Below are 21,970 nucleotides of genomic sequence, written 5' to 3' on the forward strand. Positions count from 1 at the left end.
TCTTTTTCTTCTGTCTTCTAGTTTTGGCATATTTAATGCTTCTAACCTCTCCTCGTAGCTCTTGCCCTTCAGTTCTGGGAGCCACTTAGTAGCATGTCTTTGCACCTTTTCCAGTTTTTTGATGTGCTTCTTAAGATATGGGCACCACACAACAGCTGCATATTCTAGCTTTGGCCTAACAAAAGTCATGAACAATTTCTTTAGTATATCGCCATCCATGTATTTAAATGCAATTCTGAAGTTAGAAAGCATAGCATAGGCTCCTTGCACAATATTCTTTATGTGGTCCTCAGGTGATAGTTTTCTATCTAGAACCACTCCTAGATCTCTTTCTTTATCAGAATTCTTTAAAGATTTCTCACATAATATATAGGTTGTGTGGGGTCTATGTTCTCCTATTCCACATTCCATAACATGACATTTATTAACATTAAATTCCATTTGCCAAGTGGTGCTCCATATACTTATTTTGTCCAGGTCTTTTTGAAGGGCATGACAGTCATCTAAATTTCTTATCCTTCCTATTATCTTAGCATCATCAGCAAACATGTTCATATAATTCTGTATACCAACTGGTAGATCATTTATGTACACAATAAACATCACTGGTGCAAGAACTGAACCCTGTGGTACTCCACTTGTGACATTTCTCCATTCTGATACATTGCCTCTGATTACTGCCCTCATTTTTCTATCAGTCAGAAAATTTTTCATCCATGATAGAAGCTTACCTGTCACCCCTCCAATATTTTCCAGTTTCCAGAATAACCTCTTATGTGGAACTCTGTCGAAAGCCTTTTTTAGGTCCAGATAGATGCAGTCAACCCAACCATCTCTTTCCTGTAATATCTCTGTGGCTCGATCATAGAAACTGAGTAAATTCGATACACAGGATCTTCCAGATCGAAAACCATACTGTCTGTCTGATATTATATCATTTCTCTCTAGGTGTTCTACCCATTTAGTTTTGATTAGTTTTTCCAATACTTTCACTATTACACTTGTCAATGATACAGGTCTATAATTGAGGGGGTCTTCCCTGCTGCCACTTTTGTAGATTGGAACTATGTTAGCCTGTTTCCACCCGTCTGCTACGATTCCTGTACACAGGGATGCCTGAAAGATCAGGTGAAGTGGAATGCTGAGCTCAGATGCACATTCTCTCAGAACCCATGGTGAAACGCCATCTGGGCCAGCTGCTTTGTTCTTACCGAGCTCCTTGAGCATTTTTTCCACTTCGTCTCTAGACACCTCTATGTGTTCTATGTTGTTCTCTGGAATTCTTATTGTATCTGGTTCCCTAAAGATTTCATTTTGTACAAACACACTTTGGAACTTTTCGTTTAGTGTTTCACACATTTCCTTTTCATCTTCCGTGAATCTATTTCCCATTTTCAACCTCTGAATATTATCCTTTACCTGCAATTTGTTGTTTATGAATTTATAGAATAGACCTGGTTCTGTTTTACATTTGTCCGCAATCCCTTTTTCAAAATTTCTTTCTGCCTCTCTCCTCACTGCCGTGTAGTTGTTTCTCGCATCTTTGTATCGCTGGTATGTTTGGGGGTTCGGCCTCTTCCTGTATTGATTCCATTTTTGTGTCTTTCGGTCTCTAGCCCTCTCGCAATTTCTATTGAACCAATCCTGTTTCCTAGTTCTGCATCTCTGTTTTGGTATAAATTTTTTTGTGCCTTTATCATATATTTCACAAAACTTGCCATACATCTCATTCACTTCCTTGCCTAGCATCAAGTCTGTCCAATTATACTCACTAAAAAAATTTCTAAGGTCACCATAATGTCCTCTCCTGAAGTCTGGTTTTTCAACTGCTTCAACCTCCTTATTTTCTTCCAGCTTATAACGCATTGCATACTTTATTCCCAAAAAGACATGGTCACTTTTACCCAAGGGAGGAAGGTACTGAATGTCAAATATCTCTTCCTCCTTCCTGGTAAATATCAAATCTAGCATGGAGGGAACGTCCCCTTCCCTCATCCTCGTAGCTTGTTTAACATGTTGATACAAGAATGTTTCCAGGATGAGGTCTACAAACTTACAGGTCCAAAAATCTTCTGTTTTAGCTTCATATGCTTCCCAGTCTATGGATTTCAAGTTGAAGTCACCGACTATCAACAGTCGTGATCTATCGTTATCCGCTCTCGCTATAATCTCTCTCATTATTTTTATAAGACCTTCACGTTTACTATCTAGCTCCTCCTTTGACCATGTGCTGCTTGGCGGTGGACTATATGCATTTATCATCATTAGTTTATCATCATAGTAGGCAAAGAAGTGCGTTCTGGCTACTAGGTACGACATATATATATATATATATATATATATATATATATATATATATATATATATATATATATATATATATATATATATATATATATATATATATATATATATATATATATATATATATATATATATATATATATATATATATATATATATATATATATATATATATATATATATATATATATATATATATATATATATATATATATATATATATATATATATATATATATATATATATATATATATATATATATATATATATATATATATATATATATATATATATATATATATATATATATATATATATATATATATCTATCTATCTATCTATCTATATACATATATATTTATTATTAAATATGACCGAAAAAGTAAGATTAATAATTCTAACACGAATTTTCTCGATCTTTCGTACGTTTCTTTTCACTGTTGGTGGTAATTCAAAAATCAATTCTCCAAAATTCATTTTTATTTCTAGTCTGACGCGACACTTGAGCGCGTTTCGTAAAACTTATTACATTTTCAAAGACTTTACCTTACACATACACAACTGAATAGAACTTACACATCTTCGATTTGTTTATATCTACATTTGAGTGAGGTGGATGGGGTGAGGTGGTATTAATAGGGTATTAAATTCCTAAACACAAGACAGAACACGAAACAATGGGTATTGAATGGAAGTGATTTGTAGAAAGCCTATTGGTCCATATTTCTTGATGCTTCTATATTGGAGCAGAATCTTGAGGTGGGTAGAATATAGTTGTGCATTAATTGGCTGTTGATTGCTGGTGTTGACTTCTTGATGTGTAGAGCCTCGCAGACGTCAAGCCGCCTGCTATCGCTGTATCTATGTGTTGTTTACTTTTCTGTGTTGATTTAGATTTCTGTGTTGTTTACTAGGATGTCTCTGGCGATGGTTTGGTTGTGGGAAGAGATTATATGTTCCTTAATGGAGCCCTGTTGCTTATGCATCGTTAAACGCCTAGAAAGAGATGTTGAGAGAAAGAGAAGCCTAGAAAGAGATGTTGAAGAGAGAAAGAGAAGCCTAGAAAGAGATGTTGAAGAGAGAAAGAGAAGCCTAGAAAGAGATGTTGACTGTGTTGTTGACGCCTAGAAAGAGATGTTGACTGTGTTGTTGACGCCTAGAAAGAGATGTTGACTGTGTTGTTGACGCCTAGAAAGAGATGTTGACTGTGTTGTTGACGCCTAGAAAGAGATGTTGACTGTGTTGATTAGATTTCTGTGTTGTTTACTAGGATGTCTCTGGCGATGGTTTGGTTGTGGGAAGAGATTATATGTTCCTTAATGGAGCCCTGTTGCTTATGCATCGTTAAACGCCTAGAAAGAGATGTTGTTTTCTTGCCTATATACTGTTTTTTTGGAGCTTACAGTCCCCAAGAGGGCATTTGAAGGCATAGACGACGTTGGTCTCTTTTAAAGCGTTCTGCTTTGTGTCTGGAGAGTTTCTCATGAGTAGGCTGGCCGTTTTTCTGGTTTTATAGTAAATCGTCAGTTGTATCCTCTGATTTTTGTCTGTAGGGATAACGTTTCTATTAACAATATCTTTCAGGACCCTTTCCTCCGTTTTATGAGCTGTTGAAAAGAAGACCGAGAGATGGCTTCATTCTCGGTTCCACGACCGAGAGATGGCTTCCTGAACCTTGCAGGAATTAACCTCACTGAGGACCAAGTCACTCTCCTAAATCTGGGTATAAACTGTCACGTTATGTCCAGACTGAGTGAGATGGCCCGGAAAGTGGAGTTGGAAATTCTGTTGGACGACATATTCGACCTCGAGACACAAAAGAAGGTCACTACCAAAGATACCTTACAAGCAGAACTTATTGCGGAAGGAGGAAAGAATCGAGGCAACTACAGAAGCACCATACTGTCCCCCAAGCTCAAAGCGGCAGCTAAGGGCCTTCGTGAGAACAAGGAGATAGTTGTCAGGAGTGGTGACAAGTCGCCAATATACGTCATTCTTAAAAAAGACGAATATCTGGCGAAAATAAACCTCATACTCTCTGACCAAACTAAATTCCAAAGGGTAACGAAGGACACTACAGCCGAATTGAAAGCAAAGGTCAACAAACTGATCGAAACTGTGAATGCCAAGAAATCCGGACTCCACCTGCCAAAGGTTATTGGGGAATATAAACCTGGATATGCGTATGGAAATGTCAAGACACACAAGCCTGGAAACCCACTTCGGCCAATCATTATCCAGATACCCACACCTACGTACAGACTGGCGAAGCGACTCAACGGCCTGCTGACTCCTTATGTCCCTTGCGCCTTCAACCTGAAGTCTCCAATGGAATTTGTTGACTTACTGCGGGGCACACGGGTCACAGGGATAAGAGCCTCATTGGACGTAGAATCCCTGTTTACCAACGTACCTGTGGACGAGACAATCGGGATGATAGCCGACAGAGTGTATCATGATCCGGCCTGCACTCCTCTTGACATACCAGAAAACATTCTGAGGAAACTACTCCAAGCTTGTACTAAAGAGGCACCCTTCTTGAGCCCGGATGGGCACATGTATAAGCAAGTAGATGGGGTCGCCATGGGTTCCCCCCTTGGTGTCCTGTTTGCAAACTTCTACATGGGTACCATCGAGCAAAAAGTCTTAGTCGAAATGAACTTGAAACCGGCCATATACTACAGGTATGTTGACGACATTTTTACACAGGTACCTGATGTCAGACATCTGCAGGAGTTGAAGGAGGCATTTGAGCAGAGTTCCGTGCTGCGTTTCACTTACGAGATGGAAAAGGATGGGAAGCTGCCCTTTCTAGATGTAACAGTCATGGAAAAGAGCGGAGGTTTTCACACTGCAGTCTACACTAAGGAAACGAACATAGGAATGTGCCTAAATGCCAACAGCGACTGCCCAGACAGGTACAAGAGGAGTGTTGTTAACGCTTATGTCGACCGTGCGCTCAGCCACAGCTCAGAATGGAAGCAAGTCGACGAAGAACTCTGTAGGGTAAGGCAGGTCCTAGTCAACAACGGCTTCTCCAATGGTTTCGTCGAAGACATCATAAGAAGGAAAGTGAAACGCCATGCAACCTCTGAAGAGACAACCAACACAACACCTATACCCCCTATTAGACTATTTTACAGGAACTTCTTTTCAACAGCTCATAAAACGGAGGAAAGGGTCCTGAAAGATATTGTTAATAGAAACGTTATCCCTACAGACAAAAATCAGAGGATACAACTGACGATTTACTATAAAACCAGAAAAACGGCCAGCCTACTCATGAGAAACTCTCCAGACACAAAGCAGAACGCTTTAAAAGAGACCAACGTCGTCTATGCCTTCAAATGCCCTCTTGGGGACTGTAAGCTCCAAAAAAACCAGTATATAGGCAAGACAACAACATCTCTTTCTAGGCGTTTAACGATGCATAAGCAACAGGGCTCCATTAAGGAACATATAATCTCTTCCCACAACCAAACCATCGCCAGAGAAATCCTAGTAAACAACACAGAAATCATTGATAGATACAGCGATAACAGGCGGCTTGACGTCTGCGAGGCTCTACACATCAAGAAGTCAACACCAGCAATCAACAGCCAATTAATGCACAACTATATTCTACCCACTTCAAGACTCCGCTCCAATATAGAAGCATCAAGAAATATGGACCAATATGCTTTCTACAAATCACTTCCATTCAATACCCATTGTTTCGTGTTCTGTCTTGTGTTTAGGAATTTAATACCCTATTAATACCACCTCACCCCATCCACCTCACTCAAATGTAGATATAAACAAATCGAAGATGTGTAAGTTCTATTCAGTTGTGTATGTGTAAGCTAAAGTCTTTGAAAATGTAATAAGTTTTACGAAATGCGCTCAAGTGTCGCGTCAGACTAGAAATAAAAATGAATTTTGGAGAATTGATTTTTGAATTACCACCAACAGTGAACAGAAATGTACGAAAGATCGAGAAAATTCGTGTTAGAATTATTAATCTTACTTTTTCGGTCATATTTAATAATATATGTCTACAGGAAAGACTGCTACCAAAATATACTAATATATATATATATATATATATATATATATATATGTCGTACCTAGTAGCCAGAACGCACTTCTCAGCCAACTATGCAAGGCCCGATTTGCCTAATAAGCCAAGTTTTACTGAATTAATATATTTTCTCTCATTTTTTTCTTATGAAATGATAAAGCTACCCATTTCATTATGTATGAGGTCAATTTTTTTTTATTGGAGTTAAAATTAACGTAGATATATGACCGAACCTAACCAACCCTACCTAACCTAACCTAACCTAACCTATCTTTATAGGTTAGGTTTGGTTAGCTAGCAGAAAAAGTTAGGTTAGGTTAGGTTAGGTAGGTTAGGTAGTCGAAAAAACATTAATTCATGAAAACTTGGCTTATTAGGCAAATTTAGCCTTGCATAGTAGGCTGAGAAGTGCGTTCTGGCTATTAGGTACGACATATATATATATATATATATATATATTATGTATGTATGTATGTCGTACCAAGTAGCCAGAACGCACTTCTCGGCCTACTATGCAAGGCCCGATTTGCCTAACAAGCCAAATTTTCATGAATTGTTTTTCGACTATCTAACCTAACCTAACCTAACTTTTTCGGCTACCTAACCTAACCTATAAAGATAGGTTAGGTTAGGTAGGGTTGGTTAGGTTCAGTCATATATCTACATTAATTTTAACTCCAATAAAAAAAAATTGACCTCATACATAATGAAATGGGTTGCTTTATCATTTCATAAGAAAAAATTAGAGAAAAACAATTAATTCATGAAAACTTGGCTTATTAGGCAAATCAGCCCGAATGCCTCGTTTTGCCTATAGAGACCCAGACTTTGGGGGTGGGGGTCGCTTCAACCCTGGTTCAATACGTGCCCCCTCGTCCTTTCCCTTCTGTGGTTCATTCTGGTTCCCCCTTCCCCCCCCTGCTTCTGGCTCCGAAACGTCTGAGGGTCAAATATCTAGCAGGGGTGATGCCCCTTCCGGTGTGCGACGGAGGTCTTTGAATCCAATCTACCTGCCGAAGCCTCTGGGTCTGACCAGTGGGCCCCCTTCTGTTCGGCTTACTCGGCTGTGCCAGCCTTTTCTTTAAGGGCCGGTGCTCTGGGAAATGACTTGGCCCCGGGTCCCGAGGAGGGGGATCCTGGGGCAGGGGAGGGGCTGACATGGGGGGCCTTGGGCCCCTTTGGACCCCGGCTGGGTTTTTCTACCCTCAGAGTGGGGCTTATTGTTACATGGAGTGGGGTTCTCTTTTCCCCCCTCTACGTTCGACTTGGATTTGGTGTCTGCCGTTCCCCGGGTTCAGTTCCATGTTCCCTCGGGTGTGGCAGTTCCATCTTTCAGGAGGTTTTTGACTTCCCGCATCTAACCGTGTGCTGTGCGGGCGGCCATAGCGGCTTATCTCCTGCGTGACCCGGATTACGCCTCGGTGATGGATCCGTTGTCTTTCAGGTTTGGGACTTCGTTCTCTTTCTGGGTCTGTTACGAGGTTCCAGAGTCATCCTGGCTGGCGTAATGTCCTATTTTTGCCTTGGAGGCCTGGCATTCTTTCTGTCGTTCCCACATGCTTGAGTGGCGCGAGGTCTTGACTGTGATTCAGGTGTTCCTGGGGGGGGGGGGGCGACCTTGAGCACCTCAATGAGTGCTTGTTTGCTCCTGTCCTTTCCCAGGATGTTGGCGTTCTGCAGCTCCATGTGCAGGTTCCCTCCCTTTCGGCTGAGCAGGTGGCCGAGGAATTGCATGCCAGGGGCCTCTTGGCTTCGGCCTTGCGCTTCTTTTTCCAACTGGAGCTGTCTTTGGACTGGCTTGGGAAAGATGTGGGGGCGTTCGGAGCCACTCCGAGGTCCTGTGGCTTGGCTGCTCGCATGTCGGCTGCCTTCTTAAAGCTGTTTGCACCAATTTTGTGGGATGCGGTTGCCTAGTTTTACGCTGCCCGGCTTGTGTGTCGACAGGCAGTGCTTGCCTCCTTTCTGGAATCGGCCTGGGCCCTAGCTCATGCAGATATAAGGAGTGACCACCACACATCAGCTAGCCCTCCGCTGATATATAATGTCTGTATATAGTGAATAAAAGCAAAAGACAGTATGGTGGGAAGAGAAGGTTGGCGAGTCAGGTGAGGTGAGGTGAAGTAGGGAGGGAGTGGCAGCCAGTGACGGGCTAGCTGGTGTGTGGTGGTCACTCCTTGCAGCTGTTTGACTGAGCATACCAACTTAGTGATTCCTTATAATGAACACAAATGTAGATACTTGTATATAACGTGTATATGTAGTGTAATGACAGCAAAAGGAGTGTTAAGAGAAGCCATTTTGGTGAGGGAGGTGGCAACATCTGCATGACTTACCATGCTGGGGTAAGGGTGGCTATGCTCTTTGGGCACTATACTGCCTTAGTTCAACAGTTATGGTGAACAAAACATGTAGATACTTGTATATAATTAGCAGTACCCGGCCACAGTATCCTTCCCTGTCCCCCAGTCCTCCCAACCATTCCCCAATCCAACGTCCCTTTGTCCTCCCCACCATTCTCCATTCCCGCATCCCCTCGTCCCCACCATCCCAAACTTCCCCATCCCCTTGTCCTTCCCCAGCATTACCCCCCTCCCTTGTCCTTCCCCAGCATTACCCCCCTCCCTTGTCCTTCCCCAGCATTACCCCCCTCCCTTGTCCTTCCCCAGCATTACCCCCCTCCCTTGTCCTTTCGTCCTGCCCACCATCTCTCACTTCCGTCCCCTTGTCATATCCACCATTCCCCACTCCCTCATCCGATGCCTTCCCTAATGGTCTGATGTTCTAACAGTCTCCGTGGTGTAGTGGTAAGACACTCGCCTGGCGTTCCGCGAGCGTTATGTCATGGGTTCGTATCCTGGCCGGGGAGGATTTACTGGGCGCAATTCCTTAACTGTAGCCTTTGTTTAACGCATCAGTAAAATGTGTACTTGGATGAAAAAACGATTCTTCGCGGCAGGGGATCGTATTCCAGGGACCTGCCCGAAACGCTATGCGTACTAGTGGCTGTACAAGAATGTAACAACTCTTGTATATATCTAATAATAATATATCTAATAATGTTCCCATCAGAATATTGGGAACAATAAGTGATCTGATATTCCCATCAGAATATTGGGAACAACAAGTGATCTGATATTCCCATCACTGAAATGTAAGAAAAACAGTTAAAAAATTAAATGAAAATATGAAAAATTAAAAAATAAACTATGCTCACGAAGTAAATGGTATGGCAAACAACACGGCTCAATTCCAACGCAATTTACACAAAATAATTAAATCAAAATGAAAATCAAAATCTATGAAAATTCAATTTATCAATGCAATCAGAAACATTGAAATGGAATTCGTGACATATTTAGTATAGCATGTGTGTTGCTCTTACCTGCAACAGATGGCGCTGTTTTTCAAGAAAAGCATAGTTTTACCTGTCACAGGTGTGGCATCTGTACTTATACTTACAAAATGAACGGTATGGTAAACAACACATCTCAATTCCAACACAGTCTTACAAAATAATTCAATAAAAAAAAATCGAAATCTATGAAAATAAAATTTATCAATGCAATCGGAAACATTGAAATGGAATTCGTGACATACTTAGTACAGCGTGCATGTTGCTATTATGTGCAACAGATGGTGCTGTTTTTCAAAAACGCATGTTTTTTACCTGTCACAGGAGTGGCGTCTATATAATAGGTATATAAAAAGTTGCGCCTATTCGAATGCAATGTTGTCAAAAGTTCAAAACAATCGGTGAAGAACTTTCGGAGATTACAGCGTGTGTTGCTCTTACGTCCAACAGATGGCACTGTTTTTTAAAAAAAAAGCATGTTTTTTCCTGTGACAGGTGAGGCATGTATATAGTAGATATATATAAAAAAAAAAAAACGCTCTTATTCGAATGCAACGGTGTCAAAATTTCAAAGCAATCGGTAAATAGGTTTCAAAGATTTCCCTCACATGAAAAACAGTTTTTCAGAAAAAGCATGTTTTTTTACCATCACAGACGTGACATCTACATAGTATGTATGTAAAAACCTGGTCAGATGCGAATGGAACGTTGTGTGAAAATTTCAAAGCAATCAGTGAAGAACTTTCGGAGACTAGCGGTTATTCACAAATGAACATTTCCATTTTTATTTATATAGAGTATGTATATAGGGTAATAACAGTACAAACAGTATCCTTGAAGGAGGAATGTTAGTGTGCCTGGCATTGAACCAGTGACGATGGGAGGGAGCACGAGTTGTGTGTTGCCACCTGTTACTGTCTGCCGTCACCATACAAGATTAGTGGTTCGCTATGGGGATCACAAATGTAGATACTTATATATAACATGTGTATATAGTGTAATAACCGACAAAGTATTTGTTCACTGTTTTATGAACATAATAATTGATTCAATAATATGCACACCATAATTTTGAGTACAGCGATGATTCACACATTTTATTATATAAATATATCGCACTACACACTATTGAATAATAATAGAGCAAAAAACGAAGAAAAAATCAATTGGAGACATTCAAATAATTAGATAATTGTATCTTTGTGGCAACCCCCCGCCTGACAGCTGGGGGCAAAGCAGAACTCCCCCAATGCTTGCTGAGTCAGCACCTCTTTTTTGACAGACTTCCCTGACCTATTGTGGCCAAAATATGCCACTTACGAATTTTTTATTATTTTTCCTGTGATCAGGGAACACAAATTAACAGGTTAAAAGATTTTTTTTTTTTTATACGCCTGTGGGTGACAAACACCAAATTGCTCTTAGCAACACAAGGGTTAAACACTTCTAAAATTACTTCAAAGGTTTGGCAACACTCCCCAGCAATGTTTACATATATTTGATGTGTATAAGCATTAATATATCCCCTTTATGTGATCCCATACAAGCTAATGTGCTCTTAATCAAGATATCTTTTATCAAATTTACTGATACTCATTACTGGTTAAAAATGCATGAATGTAATAAACTGCATGTTAGTGGCTGTGTGAGAGTGTGTACCAGTTAATTGTCAAAGTACAGTAATGTAGTAACACAACTCATTGTATGTACCTTCTTGTATGTATTTGTAAATAAATATTTATCATTTCCTTTCAGGAGGGCCTTAGCAGGCTATTCAGTGAGTACGGGAAGGTTCTCAGTGTGTTCGTCGGAAAACCGAGGGAAGAATTTCTAAAGTCTGGTATCACTTGGGCCATTGTGAAAGTGGCGAGCATGAGGTAGCAACATCTTTTTACCAAAGTATTTTGTTCTTTTCTTTTGGAAGATATAACTCATTTGTTTTGCATTGTGTTTGTATTGTGTGTTTATGAATAAGTTATAAATGAAATATATGTATAATTACCTAAGTAATTATCTAAGTGTAGACACAGGGTGAGAGCTACACTTGTGGTGTGCCGTCTTCCTCTGGTGACAGAGGAACACACAAAAATCCATTTTAAGAAATTAATGGTTGTTGTATGTTTTTAATATACTGTATTGTATTTTTTTCTGGGGGGAGCCCCGTCGGCTCCCCGGAGCTTTACCGGCTGATATGCTAATGTCAGACTTTGGCATCAGTCATGTGTATGGAGTTCTAGGGCCTACCGGGGACCACGAGCCAGAACCTGGCCCCCTCAGAGAGGCAAGGGGAGCAATGGCCTATAGAAACCCCCGTGTGGTTGGAAGCATTCTATGTCTGCCATCGACCGGGTCAAGCATCCAGAAAGGTAAGCATTCCAAAACAAACCCCTATTCTGGTGAAAATTGCTACCTAAGCCGAACTAGTGAATAGAACTCTTCAACAGAAAACCCGGAAACTAGTATGACGTCATACGTCACCGCGCCGCTGTCTGCGCAGCTCCCCCCTCCCCGGGAGGGGGAAGGGGGAGCCCCAGACCTCCCACGCCGGCTATCCACCCATTAGTTCTTCGGCTGATGCTATAGGCAATGGTTCTGTGCTCCGCCTCCAGTGGTTGTTTCAGCACTGTACCTAGAGTGTGGTGTCTGTTTTCTAGGTGGTGCGTGAGCCGGGTGTGATTCTTCAGTACTCGGGCTGCATGCGCCTAGGGTTCCCTTCCCTAGGTGCCCTGTAAGTACTGCCCTTGGGGCTTGGGGCCACCTTCCACAAGTTCCTTGGGTCCTGCCCCTGCTTGGCCGTTTACCGCTTGGTTTTCGGCCGCTCTTTGTGTGCTCGGGTGTTCTGTCTCCCTTGTTCGCCTTAGAGTAAGGGGCGGTGTTTGCACTGGTGGGGCGCGGGGTACTGTGCAGCTTGTCTTTACCAATCATAGCGGCCGGCTCTGTTCCGCTTGGGTACGCTGTCCTCTTGCGGGGTTTTCTTTTTCTTTTGTTTATATACCTGGTGGGGGGTCTGCCTTCGTTCTTGCCCCTTGTGTCCCTTGTGTTCTGAGTATTTCTGGTGGTACCCCCTGCTAGGTCCCCGTGAGTGTACACGTCCCGGGGGTTCAGCTCTTAGAAAGTTGTTTGGTAGCTTGGGTGCCGGTTAGCAGTACCCTGCCTGGGATTACCTGAGCGCGAGTCCTCTTAAAGTAAACGCTCGGGACCCTGGGAAACCCCTGGGGGCGCGCGGGTCCGATGGATGTGACCCCAGAGCCCCCCCCTCGCTTCCAGCGAGTTTGAGGGTTGCTCTCACCTTTTGTCTCTGGGTGACTCTCTGTTTTGCCTCCGTCTGCTGCCTGTGGGGTCGGTGACACCTTCGACCCGGTGTCCTGCGAGTTTGGTTGCTCGTTGTGGCTCGGTTACCCAGTTGTGCTAACAAAGCGGGTGCGGGCAGCAGGGGCGTTGCACTTGAGCCTTGGTGGTGGCAACGTTCTCGTGGTTTCCTCCCCGGGAGCCCCGGGGCTGCCCCGTTGTATTTCGTTTTGGGACTTGGGGGTGTTGGTTGCATCCACGCCCCCTTGTCTTTCCCCTGGTTCACCCTTCCTGCCTGCATCCGGTTCCTTACCGTCTGTAGGTTCAGGGCGGGGTGTTTCGTGGTGTTGAGACTCGGGCAGTCTCGGGGAATTCCCCTTCCGGGGTAGTGACGGGGGCATTTGGGCCTGTTCCTCCAGCCGTGTTGTATGAGTCTGCCAGTGGGCTCCCTTCCTTAGTGTTTTCACGGCTGCCCCGGTTTTCTGGTACGGCCGGGGCTTTGGGGGAACGGCTCGGCCCCGGGGCCTGTCGTGTAGGTTCCCGGGGCTGGGGAGGGGCTGCCTTGGGGGGGGCCTTGGCCCCGTTAGACCCCGTGGGGGGTTTTATCCCCCTCTAGGCGGGGCTTGTGGTTACGCGGAGTGGGGTCTTTCCTCCCCACTCGCCGTACGTGCTGTTGGACGTCGGCCCCTCCCCGGGCTCGGTTCCTTGGCCTTTGAGTCGGTTGGTTCCGTCCTGTGGGTGGATGTTTCCTCCCCCGCTTTTTGGGACGGTGTTTTTGTCATGTTTCCCCGTTCGTTGGGGTTCTGCGTGACTTTTGATCTCGGGTGCGCCTGCGCCTTCGTGTGCCTTCGGGACTAGTGTTGGCTTCTGTGTTCTCGAGGGTACGGGAAGGTTTTTCGCTACTTCCCGCATTATTGGAACGTCTGTCGCCCTGTTGGGCTACTTGTCGCCCTGTTGGGCTACTTGTCGCCCTGTTGGGCTACTTGTCGCCCTGTTGGGCTACTTGTCGCCCTGTTGGGCTACTTGTCGCCCGGTTGGGCTACTTGTCGCCCGGTTGGGCTACTTGTCGCCCGGTTGGCCTACTTGTCGCCCGGTTGGGCTACTTGTCGCCCGTTTGGGCTACTTGTCGCCCGTTTGGGTTCCCTTTTTTTTGGGCTCTTTGCTTCTTTGGCCGGTTTTATTGTTCCTGCTTCCTCTTTTGGCTCCTTTTCTCGTGCAATAGTCCTGGCTGGCGCCTTCCCGCAGGGAGGGTGTGCGGTTCGGCCAGCGTGTTATGCGCATGCGCCGTGGAGTTTGTTTTGGTCTGGGCGATGGTTCAGTGCTGGGGTTTTGCGCCCTTTTTTGCTACAGTGCTTCGCCTCTCGTTCTTCTCCCTGGCTGCGGTATGTGCCCCTTTGCACCAGGGGTGTCCTGGTTCCCAGTTGTGGGGAGGACACCGCGGTTTTCTGTGTCATGGGTGTGGACCGCCTCCTTCGCCTCTCCCTGTTCTCCTGCGGGTCCGGCTCTGGCGTCTTCACCTGGCGGTGCTCCCAAGTTCTTCTGGGCACGGTTGAGTCGTGTCAAGTTCGAGCCACCATTCGCCAGGTGAGTTTCTGCGGTCTGGCGTCTTTTGGCCGGGCGCTGGATGCGGCGGTGTTCATATACCTGTTTTTATTTAGGTATAATTTTGTACGACTGAGACCGTTCGCACACCAGTGACTGTCCCTTTATCACCCCTTCCTGTCCCCCTCATGTGCATGTCCAACCCATGCTGGAGTCATTCGGGGGACCCTCCTTTTTTAATGTTGTGAGGTGTGGGGGTTGTAGGGTTGGTTCTGTACTCACCTGGTGAGGCTCCTGGCTGTGCTTGCAGGATTTGAGCTCTGGCTCTTGGGTCCCGCCTATCTGGTAGAACTTGCGGGATAGTACCAGTGGAGTGCAGTGGTGCTATTGGCACTTTTGGGGAACACTGTATTACCATCAGTGGTCTGTGCTTGTTACACGACCTACTTGCGAGCATAAGCCTTCTTGCTGGTTCGTCCGTGGACTTCCAGGGCGCACTGGCCTGTTTTCGTATGGCAGTTCCGGCCCGTCCTGGTTGTGGGGGTATGTGGGCCGGTGGACTGCTCCTAGCAGCTGCCTGGTGGGCCATCCTCTGGCCGGTCTGGCCTGACCTTGGGCCGGGCTTGAGGTGTAAAAGAGCTCCCAGTACCTCATCCAGCAGGTATCGAGCGGGGTTTTCTCCGCCGTCGGTCGCCTGGTGCAGGTTTCTGGGCCTGCAGGGTTTTGTCGTGTCTCCGTTGGCCCTGTCTGGGGTCTGCCTGCTCCGTTCTCTGCCTTTGCAGAGGGGAGTTGCTATTTACATGTTGCATGTTGCAGTGGTGCCTGTTGCTGCTGCTGCTGCACGTGAGCATTGGTACCGTGTTTCACGGTGGCGTGTCCTTGTTCCTGTGTCCGGTTGTGGAGTGGCGCTTTGCTGCCGTTTTGTGCCTGGGGATTGCGTGGGGTTTTTGTCCCTGCCTGATTGTCCACCCCTGGTTGTTCTCCTGGTTTTTTTTTTTTTTTTTTTTTTGTGCTTCTGCTCTTTCTTCCTGCCTCTTCTGCAGCAGGAATGTTCTGCGTGTGTTCTTAGGCGTTGGTCAGCCTGTGTCCTGTGATGTGCTTCTTTGTCTCGGTCTGTTGCAGTTGTTCGTGCCCCTTGGTTCGGGTCCTGTTCTGGCGGCGACCCTTCCGCCTTCTTTGGTTTTCCTAGCTTGCCCTGCCGGTTGTTGTTGTTTTACTTTTTTTGGGGGGGTTCTTGCGATGTCTCGCGTCGGACCCGTCGTTTCTGAACTCCTGGCGGGCTTGCATGCTTCGGAGTTTTTCTGTTCGGCAGACGTTCCATCTCCTTGTGCCGCCTGGGTTTCGGTGGTCGCGCCCGAGATCTTCTCGCGGCTCCGCCTTTTTCCTGGGCTCGGGGGGGCCTTGTCGGGGCTGCTTATGTTCTGCCTCGTGGTCTCGCCTCCGGTTGGTGGTCAGGTGGCTTCGTGGTAGGTGTCCCACCTGCGTGCTTTCTTGGCGGCAGTATGGGGTATTTTGGCGGTCCTTCCTTTTCCTGTCCCTTCTTCGGTGGGTCCTTCTTGTTGGCTTGGTTTACTCTCGGCTTGGTTTTCTAGTAGGGGTTGGGGGCCGTCGTCTTGCCACATACTGTCGCCTCTTTTCGTGCGGCGCAGGCGGAGCCGCTTCACCTTGCTTTCGGTCTTGGTGTTGCTTCTGCACCGTTAGTCAGCTGTCTTGTGCGTCATTTCACCTCCGGCCTGTTCGTGCGCCGCTTGCACCATCCTGGTCTCTGGTCAGCGTGCTCTGTCTTCTCCTCGGTTGGTAGTGCCCCTTCGGTTCCGGTGTGTTTTTTCGTCGGCTCTTTCCTTTGGGCCTTTGCCTCTGGGGGTCGGTTCGCTGTGTTTTCTTGCTCCTTCGGTTTTAGCGTTTTGGTTGTTTGATGACAGCAGTCTCCATCTTTTCTGGCGCGGGGTGGGGCTGCTGCATTCTGGAGGGGTCCAGGGTTTGTTGGTGCTTTGTTGGTCGGGCCGGGGGTGTGTCGTTTTTGTGTTCAGTGGCGGCCCTCTGCTGTTGTTTGCGTGCCACGGCGTTTGGGTCCGGAGCGCGTTTTGCGTTGATCCGGTTCTGTTCTTCCCGGTTCGCGGGTGATGGTGTCCCGGGTGGTCAGCCGTGTTCTTGCGGCTAAGCTGCCTGTGTTCTTCCCTCATGCCTGTGGCGTTCGTGGCTTCGCTGCTCTCGCTGCCGTCTGGGCGACGTGGCCTTGCAGTCTTTCGGGCATGGATTTTTGGTGTTCGTGCAGGGGCCTTGCTGCTCGTGGTTCTCGTGTTGTTCCCGGGATTTTCGGGGCTGTGGCGCCTTGGGTTGGCGTTTGCTGCCGGTTGTCTCGCCTCCTTGGGGGGTGCGTGGTGTCCGCCTCCCGGTTTTGTCCCTTTGACCTTCCTCTGTGGGTAGTTAGCTCCGGGGAGCCGACGGGGCTCCCCCCAGAAAACCAGCGTTGAATGTAATGAAACGCCATTTTCTGGGTGAGACCCGGAGGCTCCCCGGCAACCCTCCCTCCCTCCGGTCGGCGTTTTTCGCGTGTTTTGACATCCAGCCTCAGAACTGATGGGTGGATAGCCGGCGTGGGAGGTCTGGGGCTCCCCCTTCCCCCTCCCGGGGAGGGGGGAGCTGCGCAGACAGCGGCGCGGTGACGTATGACGTCATACTAGTTTCCGGGTTTTCTGTTGAAGAGTTCTATTCACTAGTTCGGCTTAGGTAGCAATTTTCACCAGAATAGGGGTTTGTTTTGGAATGCTTACCTTTCTGGATGCTTGACCCGGTCGATGGCAGACATAGAATGCTTCCAACCACACGGGGGTTTCTATAGGCCATTGCTCCCCTTGCCTCTCTGAGGGGGCCAGGTTCTGGCTCGTGGTCCCCGGTAGGCCCTAGAACTCCATACACATGACTGATGCCAAAGTCTGACATTAGCATATCAGCCGGTAAAGCTCCGGGGAGCCTCCGGGTCTCACCCAGAAAATGGCGTTTCATTACATTCAACGCTGGTTTTTTTAGCTTAAGTGGTTTTACACTTGGCAAAAATATTTTAGATTTACAAATGCCCACATGCTTTCTCGGCGCCTCGGAATCTAAATTGAACGAATGATTTGTGTTCGGATAAGTGGTTCATCATGCAGAAAATCTAGGAGAAAAAATTTGACAATTATATGGAAAAATTTAGACAGTATTTTGTTTGTGCTCGCCAATATGTGATGATGTGATCCGCTTATTAGCTTGAAGATCATTGTTGGAGTACAGTATCGTTATTTAGATGGAAGTGGTGGTGGTGGTGGCTGTGATGTGTTTGGGTTGACTGAGGTGGAGATTAATGGTGATGAAGGAACCTCAAATTTTGTAAGGAAGATATATTTGTGGGGTAATGCTGTGTGGTGAATGTGAAATAATGATTGGAAATCAAGAAATTTAAAACTTTGAGAAGCAAAAATACATTACTGGGCATTTAGCTTAAATCCTGCTTTACTCACTAATGCAGACGAGGAACCACAATAAGGTGGCTGAAATATGTTGACCAAACCACACACTAGAAAGTGAAGGGACGACGACATTTCGGTCCATCCTGGAACATTCTCAAGTCGATTGTGAATCAACATTCTCAACTCGATTCACAATCGTCTTGAGAATGGTCCAGGATGGACCGAAATGTCGTTATCCCTTCACTTTTTAGTGTGTGGTTTGGTCAACGTACTCACTAATGTTAACATCACCTGCAAATCTTTAGATCAGGACAGTGTGGTCCATGCAACAGGTTATTTCAGCATAAAATTAAAAAGGAGACAAGCTAAAGTATTCCACCACTGACAAGGAAGCCATAATCATTCTATTTTCCTGATCTGCTTCCTTGTACAGCCAAGTACATGGTACAATGTGCACATTGTCAGCAGCAGAAAAATAGTAGACAGATTCATGCCCCACTCCAACTGTTCCCAGAGATTCAGGAGCTATTAGATCGTGTTGGGGCTGAGTTGACTGACCTGCATAATAATTACAATCATGATAAAGTCATTCTCCAAAGGGATTTACAATAACAGTTGGAACAACAGTAACCAGTGCAGGACTTGGTGGTGCATTCCTTAACTAGCTAAAATAAAAATAATATACACAATAAACAAATGGAGCCCTTTATAATTAAAAATAGGAATAATATTAAATCATTGTGTCAAGGGACAGGCAGCCAGATTGTATATACAGTTCATGTTAGGCTTATATCAAGGTCCTCCCCCCCTAACACTGAATTACTGACCCTCGTAGGATGCAACCCCAAAACAAGCCGACTAACTCCTGGGTACCTATTTACTGCTAGGTTGGACAGACATATTAGGTGAAAGGAAACTTGCCTAACCATTTCAAACCGGGGATATGAACCCAGAATTCTCGATTGTGAGTCGAGAACAAACTCGACTGTACTACCGGAACAGAATGTCCTAATGACTAGGGGCCAGGTTCACAAAGCAGTTATGCAAGTACTTATGAACTTGTACGTCTTTTATCAATTTTTGGCAGCTTTGTTTACAATTATTAAACGGGTAATGAGCTCCGAAGCACCAGGAGGCTGTTTATAATAATAACAGTTGATTGGGAAGTTTTCATGCTTGTAAACTGTTTAATAAATGTAACCAAAGCCGTCAGAGATTGAGGAAAGATGTACTCATTCGTATGTACTTGCAGTTTGCTTCGTGAATCTGGCCCCTGGTATACAACTGTTTGAGTACTGCAAGCCTCCAGAGAGGACGTAACAATTCCCATAAAGATTGTTACACGTGTTCCCCTCCTTTAGTGAGGATGAGAAGTAGCAAGCTCATGCCCTTACAATGTTAAAGTGTTTGGATCATCATGTAATGAGCCAGGTGCAGATAATTCAATGCCAGGTTTCTTCAAAGACTTTGCAAAAGTGTCTTCAACTGAAATTTATTTCATTCTCTTTGCTCTTGTTTGGAAAAACTGCATGTACATACTGTATATGCTCATCATCGCCAGAGTGCCAAACTCACTTTTATTTGTATCCATAAAGTCAAGAATGCAGTCAAAATATATCCAAAATTTTCCGTGTTACCTTTTCCTTTTAATAATTCTTTTGTCAATTTCATCAACACTGATTTTTCTCCTCTGGCTTTTTTTTTTTATAACTAAATCTGTAATTTCACCGTCAATCATGTTTTGAAAGGTTGCGGCATCTTTGTCATAATCTATTTCAGCTTCTTGTGTTTCTGCCCCCAATTCTGCTCTCAGTTTTGGGTGCTTAATCTCTCTGACATTAGGAGTGTCTCTTAATTTGTTTTAAATGAGAATGAATCTAACCAAATTACACTCCACAATGTGAGTGTGCAGGCTAGCTGCTGCTTTGGTAGGAGTTTCAAATATAATGTTTCACATGAAAAGGCATTTACTTTGTTTCATCCAAAGTGCACTTGAAAAGGGACCCGTCCTTACAGGAAACCATCGGGCCTCCTCTAGAAAGAGGCTTTTCATCACATTCAACACTAGATTTTTTAATTATAGTGGTTCATGTTATTTCTGTATACATATTTTCACAGGGATGCAATGACCATGATATCTGCATTGGACCATAAGTCACCTATGAATTTGAGGGTGGAATTGGCGATGACGGATGAAGAGAGAGGTAAAAGACGGAGAGAGAGAGACTTACAAAAGGCATATGATCAAATGGTAAGTAGAACCAGTATTTTTGTTTAGTATGTGAATTAAGGGATTTCACATACTATGTGAATTAGCATAAATATTGGCATGGCGTATTCCTAGACAATAGACTCAACTTCAGCACTCACATACAACACATAACTAAGAAGTCTAAAACAGTTGGTACACTCTCCAAAATCAGATATTATATACCTAACTCTGCTCTTCTTTCATTGTATTATGCACTAATCTATTCCTATCTTAACACTTTCGCACTCTGCGCGAGCGAGCCTCTCACTATCTAAGGTGGGTCTGGGCATTTCCGCACGCTCCCCAGGAGCATGCAGTAATTCTGAAAAGTATATACTCTTTTCAACTTTGTCACCTCAATTCTAGTCCTAAGATATTCAATTTGGTATCAATATGTTCGCAATAGAATTCTCTAGAGGACTAAATGCATATTAACTCCAAAAGCCCGACTTACCATCTGCAACAAACAGAGAAAGTGAGAGAAAGTTACCCGGGAGAACACAAGCCTGATAAAATGTTTACACTCTTTTCAGTTTTGCCAACTCAATTCTCGTCCTAGGTCTTTCATTTTGGTATCAATGTGTTCACAATAGAATTCCCAACAGGAGTATATGCATATAATATAAAAAACAGCAGCAATCTCCTCCCGCCGATGTGATGAAATCAGGCCGCGGTTACCAGAAAGAGAGCACTGCGCCACCCCAAGTGCCTCTCCTTACATTATAGAGCGCGGTAATTCTGAAAAGTGTATACTCTTTTCAACTTTGTCATCTCAATTCTCGTCCTAGGTTTTTCAATTTGGTATCAATGTGTTCGTAATAGAATTCTCTACAGGACTAAATGAATATAAATCCCAAAAGCCAGGTGAGAAAGTGAGAGTGTCTTATCCGGAAGCGGGCAAGAGCTCTCTCTTCACTTTGGATATCTCAATTCTCGTCCTAGGTTTTGATATCATTGTGTTCGCAATAGAATTCCCTACAGGAGTATATGCAAATATGAAATCCAAATCAAATGCCCGGCGTACCACCCAGAGCAAACAGAGAAAGTGACAGAGCGTTACCCGTGTGAGCGCTAATAAAGAGCAATATATTGGGTATTCTGTTTTCAACTTTGTTACCCCATTTCTGGTCCTAGGTCTTTCATTTTGGTATCAATGTATTTGCAATGAAATTCTCTACAGGTCTAAATGCATATGAATCCCAAAAGCCCGGCGAGAAAGTGTGAAAATGAGAGCGTGCTACACGGGTGCGTGCAGGAGCAATAAAATGTATACACTCTCAACACTTTGGACATCTCAATTCTCGTCCTAGGTCTTTCATTTTGGTATCATTGTATTCGCAATAGAATTCCCTACAGGCGTATAAGCAAATATAAAGTCCAAAAGCCCGGCTTACCACCTAGAGCAAACAGAAAGTGACAGAGCGTTACCCCCGTGAGCGCTAATAAAGAACAATAAAATGGGTATTCTGTTTTCAACTTTGTTACCTCAATTCTCATCCTAGGCCTTTTATTTTGGTATTAATTTATTCATAATGAAATTCCCTACAGGAGTATTTTCATATAATGTCCAAAATTGTGGCAAGACCTTCCCAAAAACGCCGCTACTTTTGCTGCCCGGAGGACTCAATGCCGAGTCCTCGCCGGACATCCCTCTAGTAAATGGGCAACTCAATGCTGAGTCGTCGCTGAGCGAAAGTGTTAAGATATGGGCACCACACAACCA

General features: G+C 44.7%; 1 protein-coding gene across 7 annotated transcripts in view; it reads left to right on the top strand.

The window, feature by feature from the left end:
- The window catches only part of LOC123749104 (tudor domain-containing protein 1), a 141,160-nt gene that overhangs the window by 34,033 nt on the left and 85,157 nt on the right, over window positions 1-21,970 (top strand). For 6 of the 7 annotated variants that reach the window (XM_045731216.2, XM_045731213.2, XM_045731218.2 and 3 more), the window contains 2 exons: window positions 11,473-11,594; window positions 20,115-20,247. In XM_045731216.2, the coding sequence (XP_045587172.2) occupies window positions 11,473-11,594; window positions 20,115-20,247 (255 nt within the window). The remainder of the gene's footprint in view (window positions 1-11,472; window positions 11,595-20,114; window positions 20,248-21,970) is intronic. The other variant, XM_045731221.2, reaches the window with a different exon arrangement.

This window comes from Procambarus clarkii, chromosome 31 (genome assembly GCF_040958095.1).
Source record: "Procambarus clarkii isolate CNS0578487 chromosome 31, FALCON_Pclarkii_2.0, whole genome shotgun sequence".
Lineage (NCBI taxonomy): Eukaryota > Metazoa > Arthropoda > Malacostraca > Decapoda > Cambaridae > Procambarus > Procambarus clarkii.